At 39.0% G+C, this 24849-nt stretch overlaps 6 protein-coding genes across 7 annotated transcripts; 4 read left to right on the top strand and 2 right to left on the bottom strand.

Moving 5' to 3' along the window:
• The first annotated feature begins 6456 nt into the window (after nt 1-6456).
• Nucleotides 6457-7487, top strand: LOC103433175 (light-regulated protein, chloroplastic). Its single transcript, XM_008371415.4, has 3 exons — nt 6457-6921; nt 7005-7166; nt 7267-7487. The coding sequence occupies exons 1-3, from the start codon at nt 6734-6736 to the stop codon at nt 7340-7342; spliced, it is 426 nt and encodes a 141-aa protein (XP_008369637.1). The 5' UTR covers nt 6457-6733; the 3' UTR covers nt 7343-7487.
• LOC103433176 (uncharacterized) lies at nt 7461-9238 on the bottom strand. The gene is made up of 7 exons (XM_008371416.4): nt 9058-9238; nt 8849-8981; nt 8693-8736; nt 8506-8616; nt 8338-8430; nt 8003-8109; nt 7461-7909 (listed from the first exon to the last, which is right to left on the bottom strand). Exons 1-7 carry the CDS (start codon nt 9147-9149, stop codon nt 7785-7787), a joined length of 705 nt encoding a protein of 234 aa, XP_008369638.2. The 5' UTR covers nt 9150-9238; the 3' UTR covers nt 7461-7784.
• A 645-nt stretch (nt 9239-9883) lies between these two features.
• Nucleotides 9884-11068, top strand: LOC103433203 (F-box/kelch-repeat protein At3g06240-like). The gene has a single exon (XM_008371442.1). It carries the CDS (start codon nt 9884-9886, stop codon nt 11066-11068), a length of 1185 nt encoding a protein of 394 aa, XP_008369664.1.
• Nucleotides 11069-11865: 797 nt separating this feature from the next.
• LOC103433177 (aspartokinase 1, chloroplastic) lies at nt 11866-16238 on the bottom strand. 2 transcript variants are annotated; one of them, XM_008371417.4, is made up of 13 exons: nt 15595-16238; nt 15410-15492; nt 15279-15319; nt 14972-15126; nt 14668-14817; nt 14447-14542; nt 14092-14208; nt 13547-13666; nt 13342-13434; nt 13100-13216; nt 12458-12574; nt 12294-12356; nt 11866-12218 (listed from the first exon to the last, which is right to left on the bottom strand). In XM_008371417.4, exons 1-13 carry the CDS (start codon nt 15985-15987, stop codon nt 12066-12068), a joined length of 1698 nt encoding a protein of 565 aa, XP_008369639.2. In that variant the 5' UTR covers nt 15988-16238; the 3' UTR covers nt 11866-12065. The 2 variants fall into 2 exon arrangements, with proteins under 2 accessions (XP_008369639.2, XP_017187076.2); XM_017331587.3 differs by having other exon boundaries at nt 14972-15123; nt 15595-16142.
• A 497-nt stretch (nt 16239-16735) lies between these two features.
• On the top strand, nt 16736-19307 carry LOC103433204 (pentatricopeptide repeat-containing protein At5g13270, chloroplastic). Its single transcript, XM_008371443.1, has 3 exons — nt 16736-17052; nt 18380-18656; nt 18879-19307. Exons 1-3 carry the CDS (start codon nt 16736-16738, stop codon nt 19305-19307), a joined length of 1023 nt encoding a protein of 340 aa, XP_008369665.1.
• Nucleotides 19308-21886: 2579 nt separating this feature from the next.
• Nucleotides 21887-22762, top strand: LOC108173196 (uncharacterized mitochondrial protein AtMg00810-like). The gene has a single exon (XM_017331851.1). It carries the CDS (start codon nt 21887-21889, stop codon nt 22760-22762), a length of 876 nt encoding a protein of 291 aa, XP_017187340.1.
• The last annotated feature ends 2087 nt before the right edge of the window (nt 22763-24849 follow it).

Raw genomic sequence — 24849 nt, 5'->3', positions numbered from 1 at the left:
AACCTTATATAATGTATTTGAAATAACTAGACATGATTTATATAGGAACTTTCCAGAAGAAATCTGATGGGAAATCCTGCCGTGGTTCCCCCCACCAAAATCTTTACTCAAATGCAGCTTGGTGCGCAGTCATGGTGCTCTCTGATCAAAACCTCTGCCTTCATTCGCATGTATCTCAGCCGCACATCATTAATCCAATCCAACCACAGAATTTGGAACCCTTCAGTTATAAAGTATGTGAAATTGCCTAGGCCCATCTTCCGAAAGGATTCTTCGAATGATAGGCCAGCAAAAACCCATTCCTTCGGCTATGATTGTCGAACCAATGACTATAAGACCATCTCCAACCGATCCGGCCAGAGGGTTATAGGATCGAAAATAACCCGAAATGACAACAAAACTATCTCCAACCGAGGGCTAGGCCAAATGGCTCGTGGGCCCCACCGGGCCAAAAAAAGAGAAAAATGTCAACCGGCTCGCCCAACTCAGCCAACTAGCCAGCCTCTGGCCGGACCAAATTTTTGAAACCAACGGCTACTAGCCGTTATATTTGATTTTTTTTAAAAAAATTTAAAAATTCTATTGTTTTCCTATAACTTCCTAAGCCATTAAACAATATTAAATAAATTAAGTAACATGAAACAATATGAAACAATATTAAACAACATTAAACAATATTAAACAACATTAAATAACATTAAGTAACATTAAACAACATAAAAAAATTAACAACATTAAACTTAAACAACATTTTTAAAAACATTTAACAACATAAAACTTAAACGTATACTCCATGCTTCTTTTGGCCCAAAGATGTGCAACAAGATCGTGTTGTAGGTACTTATTTGTGGCACAAGAATGTATCATCCTATGACGCCTCATATACTCATTTAAAGAGATATTACCAGTTATTGGATTAAAAGGAAAATTAGGCCCATCATATGTTTTTGCACGAGCCCTTCTTGACCTATTGAGATTCCTTAGTGACAAGAAATCTGCAAAGTTACTCACACATCAACACTTGACACTTGAGATCAGAGATGTAAAATTATTGAGATTCCATCTCGAAAAATTATTGAGGTAATTTAATTTAAGTAACCAAAGTAATTCATTTAAAATAATAAATTATGTTTGGCCCTATGATCCTTTGGCCTCTTCAGTTGGAGATGGTTTTTTGTCATAAGGCTATGTTTGGCCTAAGGCCCTATGGACTCTCGGTTGGAGATGGTAAGAAAAATGGTCTAACACTGTTCATTAAAATATTAATTTATTGGAAGGTTATAGGATCAAAGAGAGCCATCTGGCCCTTATTCGATTGGAGATGGCCTAAGGTCTTGAGATGTGTGAACACTTCTGTTCGGCTAACCCCATATGAGGGATTTGGATCCTCTCCGGATCCCCTCCTTGGGGATCCCGGGGATCAAGGCACAAGGGCCGTTCATCAAAGATCATGCGGTCAATATTAAATATTTTTATATTTTTAAAAGTAAAACAATCTCGTTTTGCGTATAAAGTATTTAATTATGGCCGCATGATCTTTGATGAACGGTCATTGTGTCTTGATCCCCGAGATCCCCAGGGAAGGGATCCGGAGAGGATCCAAATCCTCATCTGAGGATGGGTTTACTTTGGCCAAGGGAATTCGAAAAAGTATCCGTTCCGATGGTCTTCCTAATTACAGGCTTTATCCTTCCAAAAGTGGCTTTCGAATTTCGATCAGTCTGCTGACAAATAAAGGCGAACCATAGCAGTGGTGAATTTGAAGACCAATAAAGCTAAAGATATTCAAGTAGTTGATGGCTTTTGAATCCCCTCAGTATTTTTTCCGTTCGTAGAGACTTTATCTTACGTGATCAGCGCCCAATGCGAATTCCTGCTAATTAAGTAGCAAGTAAGAAGCAGCAACAAGAGCGGATTAGATGCCCAGCAACACATATTATAGTAGGAACTTCTAATATGCCTTGCAAATTACTGCAACTAAAAAACTTTGATTTAGTTGAATTAAATTCTACATTATGTTTTTCTGGACAAAATTGATATAAAAAAATCACGGGTCCTTTTCAAACCTCAAGTAATTGGACAATTCTCTACATGTTTGTTTGTTTTGGTCAGCATTTTGCGCAAGGTCTAAAGGGTAATTTGGGGGGGGGGTGTTCTCTCTTCATATTAACAATATAAGGTAATAACTTGTCTGTTGTCAGTTATCACGCTATAAGAGTTATATAGATAGTAGGGATGATCCTGTTGTTATGGATGAGTTTTGATCGATTCTATGAGTATCTCAATCTTTTGATGCGACCAAACAGCCTTATTGAAAATTTTCTCAAATCAAGGACTTAAAAGGATGCAATTTGGGAGCTTTTTGGGCCTTGGCTTCAATATGTCATTTTCATAAACATTATCCTTGGCCTTGCCTTAATTACGTACCTATAAATTGCCATTTCTCTCTCTCCCCACAATCACTAGAGCAGTTTCCGCGCCGCCATATTTTGGAAGCAAATCGGAAACATGGATTCCAGAAAGACTCCCAAATCACCCGATAATTGTAAGCTGGAAGAGAAATATGGGGACTTGGGAAATCGAAGCAAAAAAGCAACGTCAGTCTAGTACTACTACAACTACTACTTTCCCCGTAGAGATCTTATACGAAATCCTCCTGAGGTTGCCCTTAAAATACTTAATCACATGCTGCGGGGTCTGCAAATCATGGTGCTCTCTGATCAAAAGCTGTGTCTTCATTGCCATCCATCTCAGCCGCTCATCACCGATCCAATCCAACCACAAAACCCAAAACGATGGTTTTGATCAACTCCTTCTCATAAACAAGGGCCATAACTTCTACTCGTTGTATTATGGGGATAACCCTAACCCTAACCCTAAACCTGCATTTCAGTGCACTTGCACTTTGCTTAATGTACCACTGGTTGTGTAATTCGGAGTTCCTGCGCAAACGGTCGGAACTTGTAATGGGCTTACATGCCTTTCTTGGTACCCCCGTGGCCGCACAATAATTTGGAACCCTTCAGTTAGAAAGTATGTGGTTTTGCCTTGGCCTTGTATTACTAGTACTGCTGCGACCTTGTGGCCAAGGGGAAGGAGACGGCGACAAAAGTGTCCAAAGAAACTCATTACTGCTATGATACTCGGAATGATGACTATAAGGTATTGAGAATTGTGAATTAACTTTTGTAGTCACACTCACACCCCATTTGCGGTTGAGGTTTACTCTTTGGCCCGGGGCTCTTGGAAAAGCTTTAGTGCTGCTGTTCTTCCTGATTATGGGAAGCTTGGTGGGGTTTCTTCCAAAAGTGTTTTTGTGAATGGTACTCTGCATTGGGTTCAACTCCGTGACAAAGAAGAGCAAGAACATGGCCAAGAACATATCAATATTATGTCTTTTGATTTGAGCACTGAATTATTTGGCGAGATTATGATGCCGGAAGCTTTGGGAAAAAGAGGTTCGAACTGTGTCTTTTTGAAATACGGAGAGTCTCTTGCCTTGATTGAGATTGCTGAAAACTTATGGTGTGGCGGAATCGTGGACTGAATTCAACCTTAGTGTTTGTTGATTTAAAAGTCAGGACGAACTGGTGTTTGTTGATTCTATTAACTTGCGAATCATCGTAGCGGTGGATTTGAAGACCAACAAAGCTAAAGACATTGGAATGTATGGCAGCAGCATCCAGTTAAAGAGCCTTCCTTTTGTAGAGAGCCTTGTCTTACTTGACCACCGTAATGCAATTTCCTACTAATTAAGTAGCAAGCAAGAGACAACAGCAAGAGGTGTGATTTACAGATTTTTATTATTTCCTTCGTGTCAAGACTTAATAGAACCAATCATTAGTTACTTGTTAGATTTCTGGAGCTTATACTTTGAAGTAGTTAAATTAAATCCTCCATTATGCGCGCGGTATTATTTGAATGCTTCAAAAAATGGGTATGGCGAAGAATATTTCATTTTTTTTGCTTTGATTTGAGTACTGAATTATTTGGTGAGATGGATGCCAGAAGCTTTGAGAAGAAAATGTTTGAACTCTCTGGTTTTCAAATATGGGGAATCTCTTGCTTTGATTGAGATTGAAACAATAAAAATTCCTATGATGGGTCGTGAAAGAGTATGGTGTGGCAGAATGGTGGACTAAATGCGATAATCGTGTGCTCTTCATCTAGGTTGTCTTCTTGGTTTCAAAACCGTGATGAATTAGTGTTCACAATGCCTTATTTCGCTTCGCGACCAACCTTCCTAATAGTGGATTTTCCGACCAAACAAAGCTCAAAAAGTTTAAACGGTTTAATGGTACTCGGCAGTGAATCTGCATAGAGTGTTATCTTACATGGTCATCCTGATGCTGTTTCCTACTAATTACCTAGTTATCCTAAATGGATCCATTGGAAAAGTTATTGCTACTTACTAGTTAAGGACGTTGTCGAACAATCTATTCACACTGTTTCCTACGTAAGGACTTTGTCGAACAATCTATTCATATTCATGTTTTCGTTCCTAAGAGTGTGCAAGTTTCCTTAGCATTTCTCTTTTTAGAATCGCCACCCTTTGGCTGTTTGATTAATGGTTGTCTCCGTTTGTTCAATCATTTCGATCATTTGCAGTTTCAACATGGTAGTTAGCCAAACTGAGTCATCCTTTCGACCTAGGATGCAGCTGGTTTGAGCACCCTCCCCTTTTGTCCAGTCTGCCCTTATGAATGATCTTTCTGAGGTTTCTAGACAGAGAGCTATTTGTTTAGTCTTAGGTTTGTCTTTTGATTCGGGCTTGTATAGCCCCGTTGTATCACCAAGAAAACAAAAGTTCCATAAGGGAGGACATGTTAATCTCTTTTTCCTTTTTTTCATCGCCTACATGGTTGTTTGGGCCTCAACGCGGTATACATAGGGATAGCAACGAGGGGGGCGAGGCGGGAATTGGTGCCACATTCATCTCGGCCTCTGTTGGTGATTTTTCTCCATCCATTCATTGTTACTATCAGAAATTATTTAAAATTTAAAATTTAAAATTAAATATAAATAGTACCTAACGAAAACTAACCTTACTATGTACAATGAACGTATATGATTACAGAATCCTCCGGATCCCAAGAATCCGACAAGGATCATTTTCCCTGAAACGCATCCATAATCATTATTTATGAACGGGAATTCCCCATCTCCGCATCCACATGGGAAGAAACCTCTAAACCGCACCAGCCAACCCGCCAAACATAAAAAATTATCTCTAAACTATAACTATTCAAGAAAAGTTAATCAATAATCAACTAGTGTGGGTACCTATTAAAAGTAATAAAAAAGTAAATAACATTAAACATAATTCACACAACTGTAATAGCAACCTATAATCCTTTGAATGATCATCATTCCACCACGTCGAATGACTAATTGAACAAAAATAAATAAAAATTCAAGACACTAAAAATTATATTAATACAAATACATAATCGGGCCGGGTTCAAATTGAGGGATGCCAAACCATCACCATCAGAGGGGGCATTTGGGGGGGAGGGGGGAGGGGGGAGGGGGAAGGGGGGAGGAGGGGGGAGAGCGAAATAGGTAGTCGCATAGGGTCCCAAATTTGAAGGGATCTCCAAAAATTTTGTCATCTAATATTATGTAATGATGTTATATATTTAGAAAATTGTTTTTGTTAGTACTTTAAAATCTCATTGTGCATTCCTTATAATAGTAAATTTTTTTCGTTTCTAAATATGTGAACTAAATGATGAGTCACCAATAAGAAATAATCACGTTTATCAATACTTAAGTAATAATCCAATCATCAACTTACATGTAATTTAATTTACAAAATTTTGTTTACAAATTTAGTATCCTTAGCATCTCACTTCTATTGCAATGAGATATTCTGATTGTCAATAATAACACCAAAAAAAACATAGTTTTCCAATTTTATTATATAATAAGGTTATATAATCAAGTGAACTTTAAAGTTAGAGTTTTGAAGATTTTTTTCTTTCTTTCTTAATTTCATGTTTGGTTGTTTAAGATTGAATTGCTTTTGATTATCTAGTGAAAGTTATGTTTGTAGCTTTTTTACTTATAAATAATGACATTTGTAAATTGAGAATTGATGAGTGCTAAAGTTTACTTTGATTTAAGGGATTGTTTTCTAACATCAATACATTGTTTTACTTTTTTTAATACTATTTTAAGGAATGGGCCCTTTTACAAATTTCGCACAGGACCCCTAAAATATCAGAAACGGCCTGATCATCACCCCATATCCAGCTCCATATAACCACCCATTACGGTCGGGTCTCGGCCAATATCGAAAGCCATGGAGTTTTTTGTCATCCCCATGGCAGTACCTTTCTTTGGTGGGTTCTATCTAATCCAATTACACCTAAAAAAATGTTAGGTGATTTTCAAACTCTCCTTTCGCTTTCTGCTTTGTTTTGATCTTAAAGAAGTATCAAGTGAGTAATAAATATGATGTGCCAAAAAGAGAGAAAAAAAAAAAGTTGCATAAATTAATTCCCTATGGAGAAGAAATGAGGAAGAAAAGTCCAATTTCATGGGTATCTCTCAACGTTTAATGGTTCACCAAGAAGTTACGACCTTATCTTTTCTCAAAAAATCTTTGCCACCTTATCCAATATCCATCCAAGTCATGTCCCAAAGCTGATGCTATATAGTTTGGCTGGAACTTTGCCCCTCTTTAGACTCAGCAGATTAAACCCCAACTTCTAAATTACAAGCCATCAAAATGCAGGCCACTCTACGTCTCTCACCAATTTCATCAGTATCACCTCTTGCTTTTGTAACCACCAAGTCCCTGGCCTTGCCATGCAGCTCCCTTCCGAGGCCACTACAACCCTCAAGGTGCCCTCCCCTCAGGGTAACCAATGTGACAGGGGGCGATCCTTCATCTGTCGATTACAGCTCCATCACTTCGTAAGTCAATTCGTTTTTTCTCAATCTGTCTTGGTCTTAATTTTCCGATTGATTGTTTCAAACGTTGATTGTGGATTCTGCAGTGTTTTCCCGGCAGAGGCTTGCGAAACAGTCGGAGGAGAAGCTTGTGATGCCGAAATGTATCCCGAAGTGAAGCTTAAACCGGAAGAGGGCAGGAGCAGCACAGCCAGGACTGTTTCTGAGCAACTGGATAGAGATTATCTAGAGTATGATAGTCCCAAGACGTAAGATCGACCGATTTTAGTAAAACTCATCTTCAAATGGTTTAAGATCTCGAATTTCGTGTTATGGTTAACTGGTTAATTATCTTCATGATTGCTGCAGGGTCTTTCCTGGGGAGGCTTGTGATGATCTGGGAGGAGAATTCTGTGAGCCAGAGTATCAGAGAGGGGTAAACTAGGCCCCTCCATGAGCGTCTCTTCTCAGTTTTTACTGCTGACTGTAATATTCTATGAATAATTACTACTTGGAAGAGTAGTTGGCATGGTTCTTGAATATTTATGTACATGAAACAGTAATAAACCCGGTACAAACTAATAGCTCCATACTTTTGTTGTTAAATTTTTGAAAAATTCCGACTCTCCGAAACCGTATAAATTGATGAATCAGTATGTTCTCTATATATTTGAACTAACAAAAGATGCACCTAAACTGCTTCTGGAAACTTGAAAAACTGATCGGATCATGTTTCAGAGAAAGCACGTCACAGAGAACCCAAGGGTTTTTACAGAACTCTCAATGTCAGCAAAAGTAATGAAGGTGAAGCTGATATTAACTCTGACATAATGCAGGGATCAAAAGTCATGGAGCCTGGATCAATTTCGAGCCTGAATTCGATACACCTACGATTCACTTGCTTCAGTGATCTCCTCTAGCAAAAGATTCTGGAGAGCTACGGAGTACTTAGCACTCTTGCTTCCCCCTGAATTGCTATGGTCTTTAACAATAAACGATCCAGAGCCATCACCTTCAAGTTCAACGTACCAAAACCGCTTATAATACGGAATATTCTACATAAATTTATAATGTATAACCACCCCTATTGCTAAACTAAACCAACCTCGAATTGTAAAAATGGTCGAAATCCATCTTTTGTATATGAAGAGCAACCGCGGGGAGTCTCCATGGTGCGTATCCGATAACACAAGCTTGCAAGGCCTTGTTTCGCTAACATAAAAAATCAAAGGAAAACTAATGAAAGGGGCTTGAAAACTTTGAGTTTTAATGATAATGACAAAATAAAAGATAAAGTGAATAGTACCATGATTGACTTTTGAGTGTAAAAATATAGTTTTTCGTTAAAGTGAACAGTACCGATGCTTTTCGTTAAAGTTTCCAAAAATCAAACCATAAGAGAAAGATAAGTCACTAACTGTAATCACAATAGTCACTCACTTGGCATGGATCATGGCATTGTGACACAAAGCCAGTGTCCGAACTATTGCCAAGTCTCTTCCTCGTGGGTTTCCGTATCTTTCTTGGCAGCTCCTTCAAATTGCAAGGAGAAAAGAATTAATCTTTGTAAATTGTTGAAAGTCCATGAAAAAAGAAGAAAGGAAGCACCTTGTATCAAAGAAATCTCCAAAATCATCGATGACAACCGTGGCCGGAAATGTTTCGTGCAGATGAAATGCAGCAAAGTACTTCTTAATTCCTTCCTCATCGTCCACATACCTACACAAATCACAACCTCAAGAACCCCATTTTTTGCATCACCATTGTTCATTCCTTAAAGGGTCAATCGACTTACTTCATTCGTATTCGTCGAAATGCTTCGGAGGATGAATCAACGCCCTGTACAGTTTTAACCAAAATTAATAACTTAGGAAGTTGAGGTCTACCCCACAACCAATTGGCGGGGAATGAGCCAACTCCTTATAAAAAAAAATGAGAAGAGGAAAGGTACCTGGGAAAGATAGGGCGGTTTGACCTCTAACCTGCGGCGGTTGCAGATGAAAGTTACTTGACCATTTGTGCATTGATGGGCGACCTCCATGGCGGAGTTGAATGCAAACTGGAATAGTAAGGAGGTCTTTCCGCTGCCAAAAAAAGAGAGCACTAAGCAATCGCAGAGAGAGAGAGAGAGAGGGAGAGAGTTTGAATTATGAAAAGTACCAGGAAGGAGGGCCAGAGAGAAGTAGAATAGGGTGGCATTGGTGGTTTTGTTGGAGGTCCATTTGCCGCACGGAGAAAAATCTCCGCACCATGGTCGAGAGCTGCTGAAAGCTGAGGGCTCAAGGGTGGAGGTGCGTCGTCAGCCGTCTGATGGAAATTCATTACATTGGTTCAAATCACAATGCCGGGGCCTAACAAAAACTCTTCTTTAATTTTACGGGCCTAGTAACCAGCCCATCATCGTAGTTTTTTTCCCTTATTTTTTTTTGTTAGAAGCTTTTCTCCGATTCGATTCTCATTAAATACGAATTAGAATTACATTATTGTTATGAGACTTAACTCAGCTCAACTCCTTATTGTAAATAATATTGTTTGTTTAAAAATAAAATAATGAACAACACAGTTTAAAAATAAACCAATCCATGCACAAATTATGTCAAAAACATTTATAAAATATTATGCAGGACACCCTTTTAAAAGATTGTATGCATTTTATTTTTTCTAATAAAAATCACTATCGTTTGACTTTTTATTTATTTAAGACAACAATATATTTATATTGGTGTATCATATCTTGTGACATTTAATGTATACAACTAACATCCAATAAGATAAATTCATTAATTAATGTGACATACGCATATAATTCATGAAAACCCTAAACACCAAACCCTTGTTATACATTCACGAAAACCCTACCTGTAAATTGCCAAAATTTCTCCCTGCACCCTTTCAACGCGAATAAGAACCACCAACTCTCTTGCACCGCCGCCATCTCTTGGAAACAGTCGAAACATGGATTTCTGAAAATCAAAGGAAAAAAGCAATGTCAATCAACTGCTTTCCTGAAGAAATCGTAGCAGATATCTTGGTGAGGTTGCCCTTCAAGTCTGTAATCAAAGTTAGAAGAGTGTGCAAGACGTGGAACTCTGTGATCAAAAGTTGCACCTTCATTGACACCTATCTCAGGCGGTCCTTATCGATACAATCCGAACACGAAAACAATAGCGATGGTCGACATCATCTTCTTCTACGAAAGAAGAATGGATGGTATGGTAATAGTTACTACTCGTATTATGGGAACATCCTTAGTTCTCCATCTGGTTACGCCGAGCTTATCAAACCAGCAATTCCAGACGTAATAAAACGTTGTTTTAGTCACTTGTCAATGGTCGGAACTTGTAACGGGATTATATGCCTTGCTCATGACGGACTGTTGCAGGACGAAGATGCCCCCACAATCATTTGGAACCCTTCAGTCAGAAAGTATGTGATTTTGCCTAGCCCTAATATTAAGAAGAACAACTTTAAGGATACACAAACCTATTTCTTTGGCTATGATTCACTGATCAATGACTACAAGGTCTTGAGGATTGTTACTGTGAGGAATTCTTTGTTGGGGGTTGAGGTTTACTCCTTGGCTAATGGATGTTGGACAAGTCTTAGTGCTGCTGCAACTGCTGTTTTTCCTGCTTATTTGTGCTCAGGGTTCTTGAGGAAGTCGAAAGATGCATTTTTTAAGGGTGCTATGCATTGGGTTCTACCCCGTGACAGAAATTCCAAAGAACATCTCATTGTGTCGTTTGATTTCGGCACTGAACTCTTCCACGAGATCGTGATGCCCGAAGGTTTTAGAAAAACAGGTTGCCCATGTTACATTTTAAGATATGGAGAGTCTCTTGCCTTGGTTCAGATTGACAACGGAGGAGAACATTTTGTGTATGGGCTTCATTTGTGGGTCATGAAAGAATATGGTGCGGTGAAATCGTGGACGAAACTAGATAACAATAATGTACTCTTCAAGGGGTATCGTCCCACTAGCCCTCTTGGTTTCAATAGCTGTGATGAACTAGTGATGAAAATATTGGTGGATGGCGATAGGCGGGCAATAGTGGTGGATTTCAAGACCGGAAATAAAAATGCTGCAACTGCTCTAGATGGCTACTCATCAATGAATCCTTTTGTAGAGAGTCTCATCTTACTTAGCCAGCCCAATGCTGTTTCCTACTAATCGATTGGCCAGCAACATGGATAAAGTATCAGCAGGGCAAAGAGCAACATGTTACAAATGTTTCCTTTCTCCTTTTATTTTCCAAGTTTCATGCTCTTCTTCCCAACTTACATTTTGCTAGTTCGAATTGAATGTTATACGAATTCCTTACTTGTTCCCATTCCTAAGCTAACCGTTTCTTAACATCTCCATTATACGTGCTCTAAACGCATCGAAGTAATCCCTGAGACGCGGAGCTTTGTCCCCGACTGTTAGGAATTCTTAGGCTCCCCACTGCACGTAAGGACTAAGGATTAAAATTTCTCCTTAAATCACTATTTTTTGTGCAGACGGAGTGTCCATCTGACCATTTCGTAACGCAAGAATTCCAAGCTCATGTTTGAATTCGGTTAAAGCTGATGACTTCACTTTGACAAAGTATATGTATCCATATAGCGTTGCTCCTTCAGTCCTTTGTTGAAATGTGAAGGTCTATGGGTGTCGAATTCGAACTTGGTACTTCTTCCAACATTGAAAAGATCAACCAATAATTAGTTGATCAACTTTTCAGCCTTGTACCCCCAACCCCAACACGTAGTCTGGTAGCTTATTCGGCCTTGGCCTCCATGATCCGTCTAATTTGCATATACCATAATTTAGGTGGTGCCAGCGTTTTATTCTTCCTCGTTACTCACGCAAATAGTCACCCACCCTCGTTACCCTACCTATAAATTTTCATAGTTTCCCTCCACGTTCCAACAGAGAAGACTGGGAAAATTGATAAGTAAAAATTAAAAAGGCAACGTCAATCGACTACCTTGCTGAAGAAATCATAGCATAAATCTTGCTGAGGTTGCCCGTCATATTTGGCGAATGTAAAAATAGCAAAAGAAACATAATATTTCAAGGAATTCGGATGCAGATGACTCGTAAGTTTGCAACTACTGTATTTAAGAGTATGAGCTCAAGTCAGCTAAGAAGAAAATTGTGTTCAGAAGATAAGACTGCCTCATAATCATCATGTTTCTACTGGTAATAGCGAGGCCGACCCATTTCCAAATCCAAATTCTGGTACTAGCTCAGACAGGTCGCCGCTCTCAAAAAAGGCATGGTGAAGGGCCTTGACGCATTTTTCAGCCTCACTATCATTTACTATCAATGAGATGTTTACCTGATTTATAGCAAATCAAATATTAGAAGCACAAAAAAAGAACGAGTGAAATCTTATTTATTCAGGACAAGAGACCTTGGATGCCCCTTGCGAGATCATTTGAACATTGACTTGGTTGGTTCGAAGAACATGGAATGCCTGTGAGAACGGAAGTCCACGAGTTAAGAAAGAAGAGAAAAATAATACACTACTGAAAGAAGACATCAATTACTGGAACGTTGCAGAGAGAAATACGACACCTTTTCTAGTATCAGTGAAGAATACTGAACATTCCCTATGAGCGAGATGATTGATCTGTGCTGCAGAAGATTCACGAATGCAATTTTTTCGAGTTCTTCTTCCATGTGGTCAAGTTCCTGTTACGTATGGCACCATTTCATATGCATTTAGAAAACTAGAAAGAACACTTGGGGGTTGGAACTTGAAACAAGGGAATAAAAAAAAATGGTTTTTCAATTTTGTACATCTGAAAATCATACAAGGGTACTTGCATTAAGTATGGGGACATGTTTGGGGACTATTTCTGACTTTTAGTCCCATGCCATTAAGCTGGATCCCCATCAGTCAAATTGTCATCCCCTACCCAAAAAGTTTTGAGTTCCAGACAAATCTTTCAACTCGAGATGTATCAGAATTGATTCTTAACAAACATGAAACTTGAGGCCAACAATGCATATCTATTTTCTATGTATTTTGCATGAATATCTATTTTCTATGTATTTTGCATGCACATCTTTATGTATTTCCCATCGTGGATAATTACAATAGGATGCATCTTCTCCAGAGGTACCTTAGAAATCATGCACAGCTTTGAAAACATTACAACTAAGCACACACGACAAGTAAATCCTTGACAAATGATATAAAATTTATATGCTTACCTGCTGAATTAGTTCCCTACTCCAAAATTTTGATGGATCCAATGTCAAAGATAAACTAACTTCACTTGTTGCAACAACATCCACAGATATGCCCAAATCTTCGAAGGTTGAGAACACCTATTTGGATGATGAACCCCAATGGAGGAGGGAAATCATGCCAGTTACGATTGGAAATTTCAAAACCCAAAACCAATAAGGGCAACAAGTAGAAAACAAAACCAAGGAAACAAAGATTCACTCACCTTTGCAAGGAAACCAACTTGCCCAAGCATGCGTGTACTGACAATATCCAACAGGGTGACATTTTGCTTCAGAACTATGCTAGTTAGAACAGCCTAAAGTTCATTTGAACGGATAAGTTGGGGAAATAAATAAAAGAGCAAGAATGTTCAAATCCTTACACATGCTTCACTTCTCAAGTAAAAGAAAGGATTAAGCTGCCCAAACCTTGCTCATATCTCTTGTTTTAGTGATGAGGGTACCAGGAGCTTTGGGATTATAGGAGTTCTTGACCCTAACAGGTATTTCACCATCTCTAGCTGGTCTCATGGATTGAGGATGTAGAACCTGCACAGTTGTCATTGTGATTATATTTCTTTTTCTACTACTCATTCTAAATGGCAAGCTCTCATGTGGACTCTTATCTACGTTTCACCATACAAATCAGAAGATTAATGCTTTGTCTCTCTAATTACAATATACACATGAAACAAATGAACCGACCATGACAGATGCCATCCTAATCATCTCAATGAAAGATGCTCATGCAAAAATAAGCTGTAGTCTGCAAACTTAGTCTAGAGAACTTCATGGATGGGATCCCAAAGTCCATTTGATAACCTTTCATTAGGTTAACTCTTTGTGCCATAGTTTCTCTCATAAACAGAGACTGCAGATATAATATCAAGACTAATATTTCAACTAACTGATTGAGTCCATTTAATTAGAAATACAAAATGACATCTAAACTGAAAGAACAAACAGAATCTAACCTGAGCACCAAAATATGCAAGCTCAGCTGCCTCATCGAAAGTCAAAAAAGGAACAGGTTCTGCAACAGGACATATACTAGGATCGCAGGTCAAAACACCATCAACATCCTTCCACACCTGCTAAAAATGTCAAATTAGCTTCTGTATAGCTTTTCCAATAATTGAAAGGTAAAAATATTAGCATAAGTTCTAATTAAAAAAAGAAATGAACAAAGTCTCAAATAAATGGCCGTAATATTAGCTAGATCCATAAAGTAACAGACAACAATCAGCATAATTGTGGTGAATGCATGCATGATAGGTGCATATCTGCAGATGACTTCTGGTGGTACGTGCATTCAGAGCCAAATCTCACCTGAACTTCTCGCAGGCCTAGGGCTTTGCCTATTGTTGTGGCTGTCAAATCACTACCACCCCTGCCCAGGGTAGTGACTGCACAAGTTTTCCAGCCCTACAACCAGTAAAACATATGTGATGTTGAAAGCCCAGCTAATAAAGTTAATTTCCTGAGAAACAGATACTTTCAAGCATGCACATGAGCACGAATTGCATTGGGCAGCTAGCCAGGAGAAAGACCTTTCCGAGAAAGCCAGTAACAACAGGAATTGCAGGATCACTTATCCAATCGTCATATAAACGCTTAGCGACAGATGGGTAAGTTGCCTCTAAGATGTCAGCATTGGTGAAGTCATCTGTTGTTATGAAACCAATGTCAAATGCATCATACTGCAATACATTAAGCAGCAAGCATCACAAAAAAGGAAGCTTTAGTGGCTTCTACTAAAAGAAAACGAACATAATCAAAATGCAATCGAGGGTTTGGAAAAGAAAAAAAGAAACAATGTGAGAAACATATTTTCTAAAGACAGGGTATACATACTTGGCGCGCCTTAACACCAATGCTATTTAGATAAGCTGCAAAGATTCTTGTAGACATGCACTCTCCAAATGAAACTAGATAGTCTCTTGTTCGGAGAGTCAACTCTTTCATCATAGCTATTCCCTTCAGCAGTTGCTCTAGTTCTTCCAAGACTACTGCAAAATATGCAAAACAAAGAAAAGCAAATACCCGAAATTCCAATTAACCTCTGATCCTTCACATCATTATCAAAATTTCAAAACTTGACCACACCGAAACAGAAAAGTTTGCATATTTTTTTCATCCCTTCAATAATTAAATTCATTACCCGAAATAACGGAGGCATCGATTCCAAGTTCATGGACAGTCCTGAGCAAATGCAACCACACAGTTTTTAACACCAGTTCCAAAGTCGCAATTAAAAAGAAAATAAGAACAAAAAGAAAACTATGAGCTAACCTGAGATGGAGTTGTTTTACAAAGCTCAATTCTTTGATTTCGGACGCATTCGAAACCCCGCAGCTAACGGCCTTCTCCCCAGCCTAAATGCATGATACAAATCATAGCATTCAACCTCATCATTCTTTACCGATTAAATCAGAGCATTAAAGAAACTAATTCGATATTTATGAAAAGTGCATTACAAGTAAGAGGTTATTAGTGGTCTTCCCCATGGCAGAGAGCACGATGATAGGCTTTTCATCGGGAAAGCTGACAACGAGCTGAGCAATCTCTCTCACCCTCTCCGCCGACGCCAGCGACGATCCCCCGAACTTCATCACGCACGTAAACGGCACCGCATCGGACCCACGGCTCTCTGTCGCATTCTCTTCCTCCTCTTCTTCTCCAAGCACAGCTTCGATTCTTCTCTTCTCGCTCTTAGCTCTCAGCCTACTCCTTCTGCATGCATTTTCCACCGCCGCGTAGAGTGATCGCGACGGCGACAACGCGGAGGAGACCTGGGACAAGTGCATGAGTCTCGGAGTTCGCGAGTAGCAGGGGATTCTAACCCCGCGGAAATGCAACGAAGCCTCCATTTGCTTTGCTTACCCAAGTTGCTTCGACGAATTATCAAATTTTAGGGTTTCGATTTTGCTGGATTTTCTCGGCAACCAAACAAAAGGCGCGACTGAATATTTTATTGGCGGTGCATACACCCCCTTTTTTTTCGAAGCCAGAATTAACGGAGATTTTCTGTGAAAAGTAAAAAGCACCTGTGCCACCTATTTTATTCGCCGATACGGTGTCGTTTCGCTAACATCTTATAGAAAATTAAAGTTTTCGTGGCATTTTTCAACTGTTTTTCTTTCCTAATTTTCCTGCGAATCAAAAGCTTAAATTTGAATGTCGTCTTCCTTCACAGTCCAACGTTCTCTGCCAACTTTGCTCAAATTCCGTCGTGGCTTTCCCTGAAATCCACCGCTACGTCGATCGATACCTGCCAAATCGAACTGGGTCAGGTCGAAAATGTGCACCTGGTCTCTCTATCCAAGCAAGGGAAGCTCAGAGGAGCGCGCCACTTTCTCGAGCAGATGAACGACGCGGGTGTATCCGTCAGTCCTCACTCGTATAAATGTTTTGTTTGAAATGTGTGGATTGATGGGTTCGTTGTCGGATGGAAAATCTGTGTGAAGAACCCACCTGAGTTTCTTGAGAACGATGCTCTGCAAATGTATTGTGATTGCGGAGTTTATCGGTTGCACAGGATGAGATGCTTCAAAGGAATTTGGTTTCTTGGGTTATAGTTATATCGCGTATGCGCAGAAGGGTGTTTTGAACAGAGCTATGTCGATGTTTTCGAAAACGATACAATCTGAGATAATGATTAGACCGAACGCATCGAATTTTAATGGCATCTTAAGTTCCTTGACTGAGGAATCACTTTTGGAGCTTGGGAGACAGATACATTCTTATGTGATAAGAAGTGAAATGAGTAGTAATGTTTCGGTTGAAACGGCGATTGCAAACATGTATGTGAAGTGTGGGTGGTTAGAGGGTGCTAGGATTGTTTTCGATAGGATGGAAGAAAGGAATGCTGTGGTTTGGACTGGGTTGATGGTGGGCTATACTGAAGACGAAAAATTAGAGGAGATTTTGGAATTGTTTGCTGAGATGGTTAAGAAAAGTGTAGAGGTGGATGATTTCGTTTTTTCATAGTTCTCAAGGCATGTGCTGGTTTGGAGGACTTGAATATGGGAAGGCAAGTTCGTAGTTACAGTGTTAAACTTGGGCTGGATTCCGAGGTTTCTGTAGGAACTCCTCTAGTGGACTTCTATGTCAAATGTTCAAAATTTGAGTCTGCTTGTCGAGCATTCAAAAGGATTCATGACCCAATTGATGTTTCATGGAGTGCTATAATCTCTGGTTATTACCTAAAATTCATTTGTACATACAAGCATTCTTCAAGCCTGCTCTGCAATCGCGGGTATAAATTTGGGGACTCAAGTTCATGCTAGGATGGGCAAATACCCATTGGTTATGGGTAACCGCGGTCACCCGCTCATTTAAATTAAACTGTTACGGTTACGGGTAATCGTTTAAATAAATAAACGGTTATGGGTATACCTGTTTACCTGCGAAATTTAAATAGGCGGTTATGAGTATTAACCGCGGTTATAAACAGGTAACCGTTTACCCATTTATTTTATATATGTAAAACTAACATAAACCATGTTCTCGATCCAATAATACTTAGCACCCAATAAATTAGCAAGGAATTTATCGGTCTTTCTCTCAATAGCACTGCTACAGGAATGATGATTCTCATCATTAAGGAATTGGCCAAATTAATTTAAATTCTTTTGCGGTTAACCGTGAAATTGACAAAAATGTTTTGACAGAAATGTCTTCTAAACAATTTTTGTAACCCAATAATACTTGGCAAATATTATATTTACCTTCATTGGTAATAGTTAAAAATATCGTCCGTAAACTATTATTTCACTTATTGGAACGGTATAAGGACTTAAAAAATTAAAATATAGAAATGTATGATGAATGTACCTATAACGTTGTTTAATTGTCAAAAACAAAAAAAAAATATGACAATTTTTTTTTTAATTTTCAAGTTGTTAAAAAACATGTAGAAGGGTGAAAAAGAGGTAATGGTAAAAAAAGAAGATAAATGGGTTAAAAATGATAAATGGGTAAACGAGTATTAAACGGTTACGGTTAAATGGGTATGCAGTTATGGGTATGGTCAACCATTTATAAACAGTTATGGGTATGGGTATAACCATTTAGGCAATTACCCAACGGGTAAACGGTTATACTGGTATGAGCATAAACGGTTATGGGTAAATAATCGCGATTACCCGTCCGCCATAACCGTTGCCCATCCCTAGTTCATGCTGATGCAATAAAAAGAGGGCTCGTTGCACTCTTGCATGGTGCGAGTGCATTGATTACGATGTACTCAAAATGTGGCAGATTGGACTGTGCCAATCGAGCATTTGAATCGATAGATAAACCTGATTCTGCGGCCTGGACTGCCATAATATGTGGTTATGCTTATCACGGCAATGTCTTTGAAGCTCTTACGCTTTTCAAAATAATGCAGAATTCAGGTGTAAAGCCAAATTCAATAACATTTATAGCAGTTTTAGCTGCTTGCAGCCATTCGAGTTTGGTCACAGAGGGAAAGCAGTATCTGGAATCAATGAGTAAAGGAGGACCAACCATTGATCATTACGATTGTATGATTGACGTATACTCTCGTGTTGGGCAACTACAGAAGGCACTTAATTTAATTTACAGTATGCCGTTTGAACCCGATGCAATGAGCTGGAAAAGTTTATTGGGTGGATGCTGGATGCATTGAAATCTTGAGCTCAGAAAGTTAGCAGCCGAGAGCCTCCTCCAATTGGACCCGGAGGACACTGCTAGTTACATAATTATGTTCAATTTGTATGCATCATCTGAGAAGTAGGAAGAAGCTGTATTTTATAGAAGAATGATGCCTGAAAGGAACTTGAGGAAAGAAATCGGATGCAGCTGGATTACCGTCAAGGGCAAAAAGCATCGGTTTATAGTGGGCGATCAACACCATTCTCACATAGAACATATATACTCGAAACTGAAGGAGCTGAGCATTTTTTTCAGGGATGCTGAAGATTTGTTTCTTACCGAGGAGGACGCATTGAACGGTTTTCCCGAAAGGAAAGAACAGCTTCTTCACCACAATGAGAGACTTACCATAGCATTTGGGCTTATTTCCACACCAGGTGATGCCCCTATTGTGGTTTTTAAGAACATCAGGGCGTGCAATGATTGCCATGAGTTCGCAAAACATGTTTATGTGGTAACGGGGCGTGCAATTGTTGTGAGAGATGTTGAAAGTACAACACCAGCCCAATAATTAAGGTCCAGCCCATTTGGAATCATGAATGAGAATATGCTAGAAAACTCTAGCAAAGTGCATCAATTGGTGTTTGGATGGAAAAGTTGAAGTCCACCGTCTTAGGCTAGAAAAGCCTAGAACCATCACAAACCTTGGCTAAAATTGGAAGAGCCCAATCTCATCGACCAGGTGAGTCGGTTTAACAAAAGCGGTGGAAAATGTGTGTGCATGATCAATGCACTAGAAAATTCTAGTGATAGTATAAGTTGGCAAGTATGCCCTATAAATATGGGTGTTGCTATGTAACCAATCAACCAATCAAGCAAGTAACCAACCAACCAAGTGAGAGTGAGAACTAAGAGTAGTCTTGTGAGAAGTGTGAATGGTTTAGAGTTTGTCTCTAGAAAGTGAGTGAGTGTCATTGCTTCTAAAGTGTCTTTTAGAGTTTTGAGTGTTGAAATATTTTGTGTGTAATACAAGTAATTTGTTTACTTATGTTGTCTCTCCAACATTTGTGTTAGAGTTATGTATTATAAAATTTTCCTCAACAATTGGTATCAGAGCGGTACGATCAGGGACCTTCTCTAGTGAAGCTTTTAAGAATCGTGAGAAGTTTAGTACTTCGCAAGATTATTCGTTAATCTTGTTCGGCTTATTGAAGTTCTGCTGACACGATGGGAGATCTTCAAGTTGTTGGAGGAATCAAGAAGTTGAACAACAAAAATTACAACACATGGGCGACGTGTATGGAGTCTTACCTACAAGGCCAAGATCTTGGGGATGTCGTCGACGGTAATGAAGTTACGCAGCCGGAAGAAGACACCAGTGGCATTTTGAGGAAGTGGAAGATCAAGGCAGGTAAGGCCATGTTTGCCTTCAAAACCACAGTTGAAGATGACATGTTAGAGCACATACGGAAGGCCAAGACACCAAAAGAAGCATAGGATACCTTCGCCACACTCTTTTCAAAGAGGAATGATGCAAGACTCCAGCTTCTCAAGAACGAGTTGTTATCGATGGCCCAACGAGACATGACAATTGCCGAATATTTCCACAAGGTAAAGTCCATTTGCTATGAAATTTCTGAGTTAGATCCTAGTGCTGCCATTATAGAATCCAGGATAAAAAGAATAATTATCCATGGATTGAGACTCAAATATCGAGGCTTCGTTGCCGCTATACAATGATGGCCGACCTAACTATCACTTGTTGAGTTTGAGAATTTGCTTGCCGATCAAGAATCATTGGCAAAGAAAATGGGAGGGGTCTTGTTAAGAGGTGAGGATGAAGTGCTCTACACTAAAAATAAAGGCAGCTTTAAGCAGCGTGCTGATGGTGCATCTAAAAGAAATGGTGATAAGGAAAAAGGTCGTCAAGGAAAAAGAAGTTCTCGGCCAGGGGGAGTTCCGAAGTATCATGGCAACCGTGGTCAGTCCCAGAATAATAAAATGTATGAGGGCAAATGCTACAATTGTGGAAAGAAGGGCCACATGGCGAAGGATTGCTGGTTCAAAAGGCTTGCAGAAAGTAACGTTGCCAACTCAGAGAAGAAAAGTGAAGATGATTGGGACGTTGTTGCGTCTCTAGCCCTGGATGAAGAATGGGATGCAAAAGCATCATTTTGTTGGTGCTCAGAAAATGAGGTGTTGCCTAATTCGAAAGATATTGAAGATACGTTGCAAGGGAAACTGGGAAACCAAGCTGCCCAAATCCAATCAAGTCCAAATAAGTCTAAAGATTTGCTTGCTGGATACGATGTCGAGCAAGAAGTACCCAAGAGTCCTTGGCAAACTGGTGTGTATCAACAACCAGAAGAAGTTAGACCTAGTGAAGTGGAAGAATCAACTCCAAAATCACAACTAAGGAGGTCAACAAGAGTACAAAAGCCAAATCCTAAATATGTTAATGCTGCTATAGTTGATGGAGCAGTAAAAGAACCTGAGACGTTTGAAGATGCATCATAGAGTTCTGAATGGATATGAGCTATGGAAGAAGAAATCAATACGTTTAAGTAGAATCAGACTTGGGATTTGGTGCCAAAGCTAAGGAATGTGAAACCCATATCTTGTAAATGGGTGTACAAGGTAAAACGTCGTCCTGCTGGTTCAGTTGAAAGGTACAAGGCTCGGTTGGTGGCTCGAGGCTTCTCTCAATAGTATGGACTAGACTATGATGAAACGTTTAGTCCAGTAGCAAAGCTTACGACTGTACGAGTCCTACTTGCACTTATAGCTAACAAAGATTGGAATTTGTACCAGATGGATGTGAAAAATGCTTTCTTGCATGGAGAGTTAGATCGGGAGATCTACATGATGCAGCCAATGGGCTTTAAAAGCGAAGCTCATCCTGAGTACGTGTGCAAGTTAAGGAAAGCACTCTACGGTTTGAAACAAGCACCAAGAGTGTGGTACGATAAGATTGCAGAGTTTCTCACACAAAGTGGTTACTCAGCGGCACATGCAGATTCCAACTTGTTCATTAAAGCTAATAGAGGAAAGTTAGCTATCGTACTAGTGTACATGGATGACCTAATCATCATAGGCGATGATGAGGCAGAAATTCGTTGAACAAAGGAGAATTTGTCAGTTCGGTTCAAGATGAAAGAACTTAGACAATTCAAGCACTTTCTTGGATTAGAGGTTGATCGCACACAAGAAAGGATAATTTTGTGTCAGCAAAAGTATGCAAAAGACTTGTTGCAGAAGTTTGGGATGCTTGAATGTAAGCCAATCTCAACACCGGTGGAACTTAATGCCAAAATGTGTGCACATGAAGGCAAAGACTTGGAAGATGCAACAATGTATCGACAATTGGTAGGTAGTCTGATTTACTTGACTTTGACTCGACCTGACATTTCTTATGCAGTTGGTGTGATGAGTCGGTACATGCAAAATCCAAATAAGCCTTATCTAGAAGCAGTTCGACGAATATTGAGATATGTAAAAAGTACAATTGACTATGGTCTTTTGTACAAGAAATGTGAAGACGGTAAGTTGGTTGGCTATTGTGACGCAAATTTTGCAAGAGATCATGACACCAGGAGATCAACCACTGGGTATGGTTTCAAAATTGGTTCTGGAGTAGTTTCGTGGTGTAGCAAGAGACAACCAACAATGTCTCTGTTAACTACAGAAGTAGAGTATAGAGCAACAGCAATGACAACACAAGAGAATGCATGGTTGGTACAGTTGATGAGTGATCTACATCAACCAGTAAATTATGCAGTACCATTGTACTGTGATAACCAATCAGCAATTCACTTGGCGGAAAATCTAGTCTTTCATGCGAGAACTAAGCATGTGGAGGTACATTACCATTTCATTAGAAAGAAGGTCTTGCAAGAAGAGATTGAGATGAGACCGATCAATACAGATGATCAAATTGCAGACTTGTTCACAAAAGGTTTGAGTACCGGCAAGTTCAAAAAGTTTCGTCATCAACTCAACATGGAGGAAAGAATAAGCTGGTGTTGAGGGGGAGTGTTAAAAGTACAACACCAACCCAATAATTAAGGTCCAGCCCATTTGGAATCATGAATGAGAATATGCTAGAAAACTCTAGCAAAGTGCAGTAATTGGTGTTTGGATGGAAAAGCCGAAGTCCACCGCCTTAGGCTAGAAAAGCCTAGAACCATAACAAAACCTTGGCTAAAATTGGAAGAGCCCAATCTCACCGACTAGGTGAGTCGGTTTAACAAAAGCGGTGGAAAATGTGTGTGCATGATCAATGCACTAGAAAATTCTAGTGATAGTATAAGTCAGCAAGTATGCCCTATAAATATGGGTGTTGCTATGTAACCAATCAAACAAGTAACCAACCAACTAAGTGAGAGTGAGAATTAAGAGTAGTCTTATGAGAAGTGTGAGTGGTTTAGAGTTTGTCTCTAGAAAGTGAGTGAGTGTCATTGCTTCTAAAGTGTCTTTGAGAGTTTTGAGTGTTGTAATATTTTGTGTGTGTAATACAAGTAATTTGTTTACTTGTGTTGTCTATCCAACACTTGTGTTAGAGTTATGTACTCTAAATTTTTCCTCAACAAGAGATTCAAACAGATTCTATCACTTCAAGATTGGGGAGTGTTCTTGCAGAGATTATTGGTAACCTAAGCAGTTTCAATTGTAGATTTGGGCATGACATTTGCGGGATGGATGCTTTGAAAAAACAGTCTCATGGTCATTAATTGATATCAGAGAGAAACGTACCTACACCTGAAATGTCATAGTAACATTATCTCAAGTTAAGATATGAGAGAGAAACATACATACACCCAAAATGTCATAGTAACATTATCTCAAGTTAAGAACATGACCTCATGAGAAAGTTAAACAACATCATCATCATATAGGTAAGCCATTCTCAGGGTTTAGGGCGGGGCACATGGTTTGCCTTGGCTCAAGCATGGGCTCATGGAAGCTTAGGCCGCTAGTGGGAGAAAGCCTAGTGTCATATTGGTGTATACATCCGTGTGTTCAATGGGGTGCATTTAATTTAAACCTTGATACAAAAGGCAATATCATTTGTGATGTGATTCTTGATTGAAGCTTATAGATTAATTTACAATTTTGGATGTGGAGACTTAAATACGGGTTGTTGATATCGATTTTTAAGTTGTCTGTGTGAGTTGTACCGTTTTAATTTTGCTTCATCAAATTGTTACTTTTACACTCTTACTAAAATTTGTGTTGAACACATCATCAATGTACTATAGAAGTTTTAAACAAATATTATAGTTTAATCTACAATATCATGTTGCATTCAATACAACGTTAAAATACATTCTTGAAAATTAACAAAACGGATGATAAACTTCTATTACCTTTCGTAGTACCATTGCATGTTAGTGCACGCGTGCCCGTTTGTCGGAAGGATTGGTTATACGTGTCTCTTGAAGATTGTTGTATCAATAGAAGCACTAGTCACCTTCTCAAGTGCACACATAATACAAAGGATCATTGCAGTTGGTAGTTAATAGTAGTTAACTCTTCTCTTACAATTATTTACTGCAACTCATGCTCCTCTGTGTCTTTCCTTTGTGTGTGTTCAGTTCATTGACCCGTCTTTCAATGAGAATCACAACATTTTCTTCCTTTTTTAGTGGGTCCAAAACCATCGCCACCATGCAAGAAGAGAACCGAAACTCCGTAAAAGCTAATTCTTTTTCCTTCATTGTCCTATTTTTGTAAGTTTCAATAACAAATTATAAGAATTCAACAGAGATTTGTGTGCGCATGATATCCATTGTTTGGTGAAAATATGGGAATGTGAGGATGAAGTTTCACATTGGTGAGTGATCAAATTATGTAAGGGGGCTTATAAGAGGTTGTGTTCTTCACTATATTGTCAATAAATTTTACAGTAGAACCTCATCTTTCTTTAGCAAGAATATAAGAAGAAAACCGTCAAGTAAAGACTCTTTATTTGTAGAGTATTTGCATGAATAGAGTTGATAAAGTTTTGAACGGGTCCCCAAAATTTTTTGCCATCTAATAATGCTATACAATAAAAAAATACTTTTATTAACATTTTAAAATCTCATCGTGCGCTTCTCATAAGTTTAAAATTT

Source organism: Malus domestica, chromosome 16 (genome assembly GCF_042453785.1).
Source record: "Malus domestica chromosome 16, GDT2T_hap1".
Lineage (NCBI taxonomy): Eukaryota > Viridiplantae > Streptophyta > Magnoliopsida > Rosales > Rosaceae > Malus > Malus domestica.
This window is presented reverse-complemented; position numbering and strand designations above follow the sequence as displayed.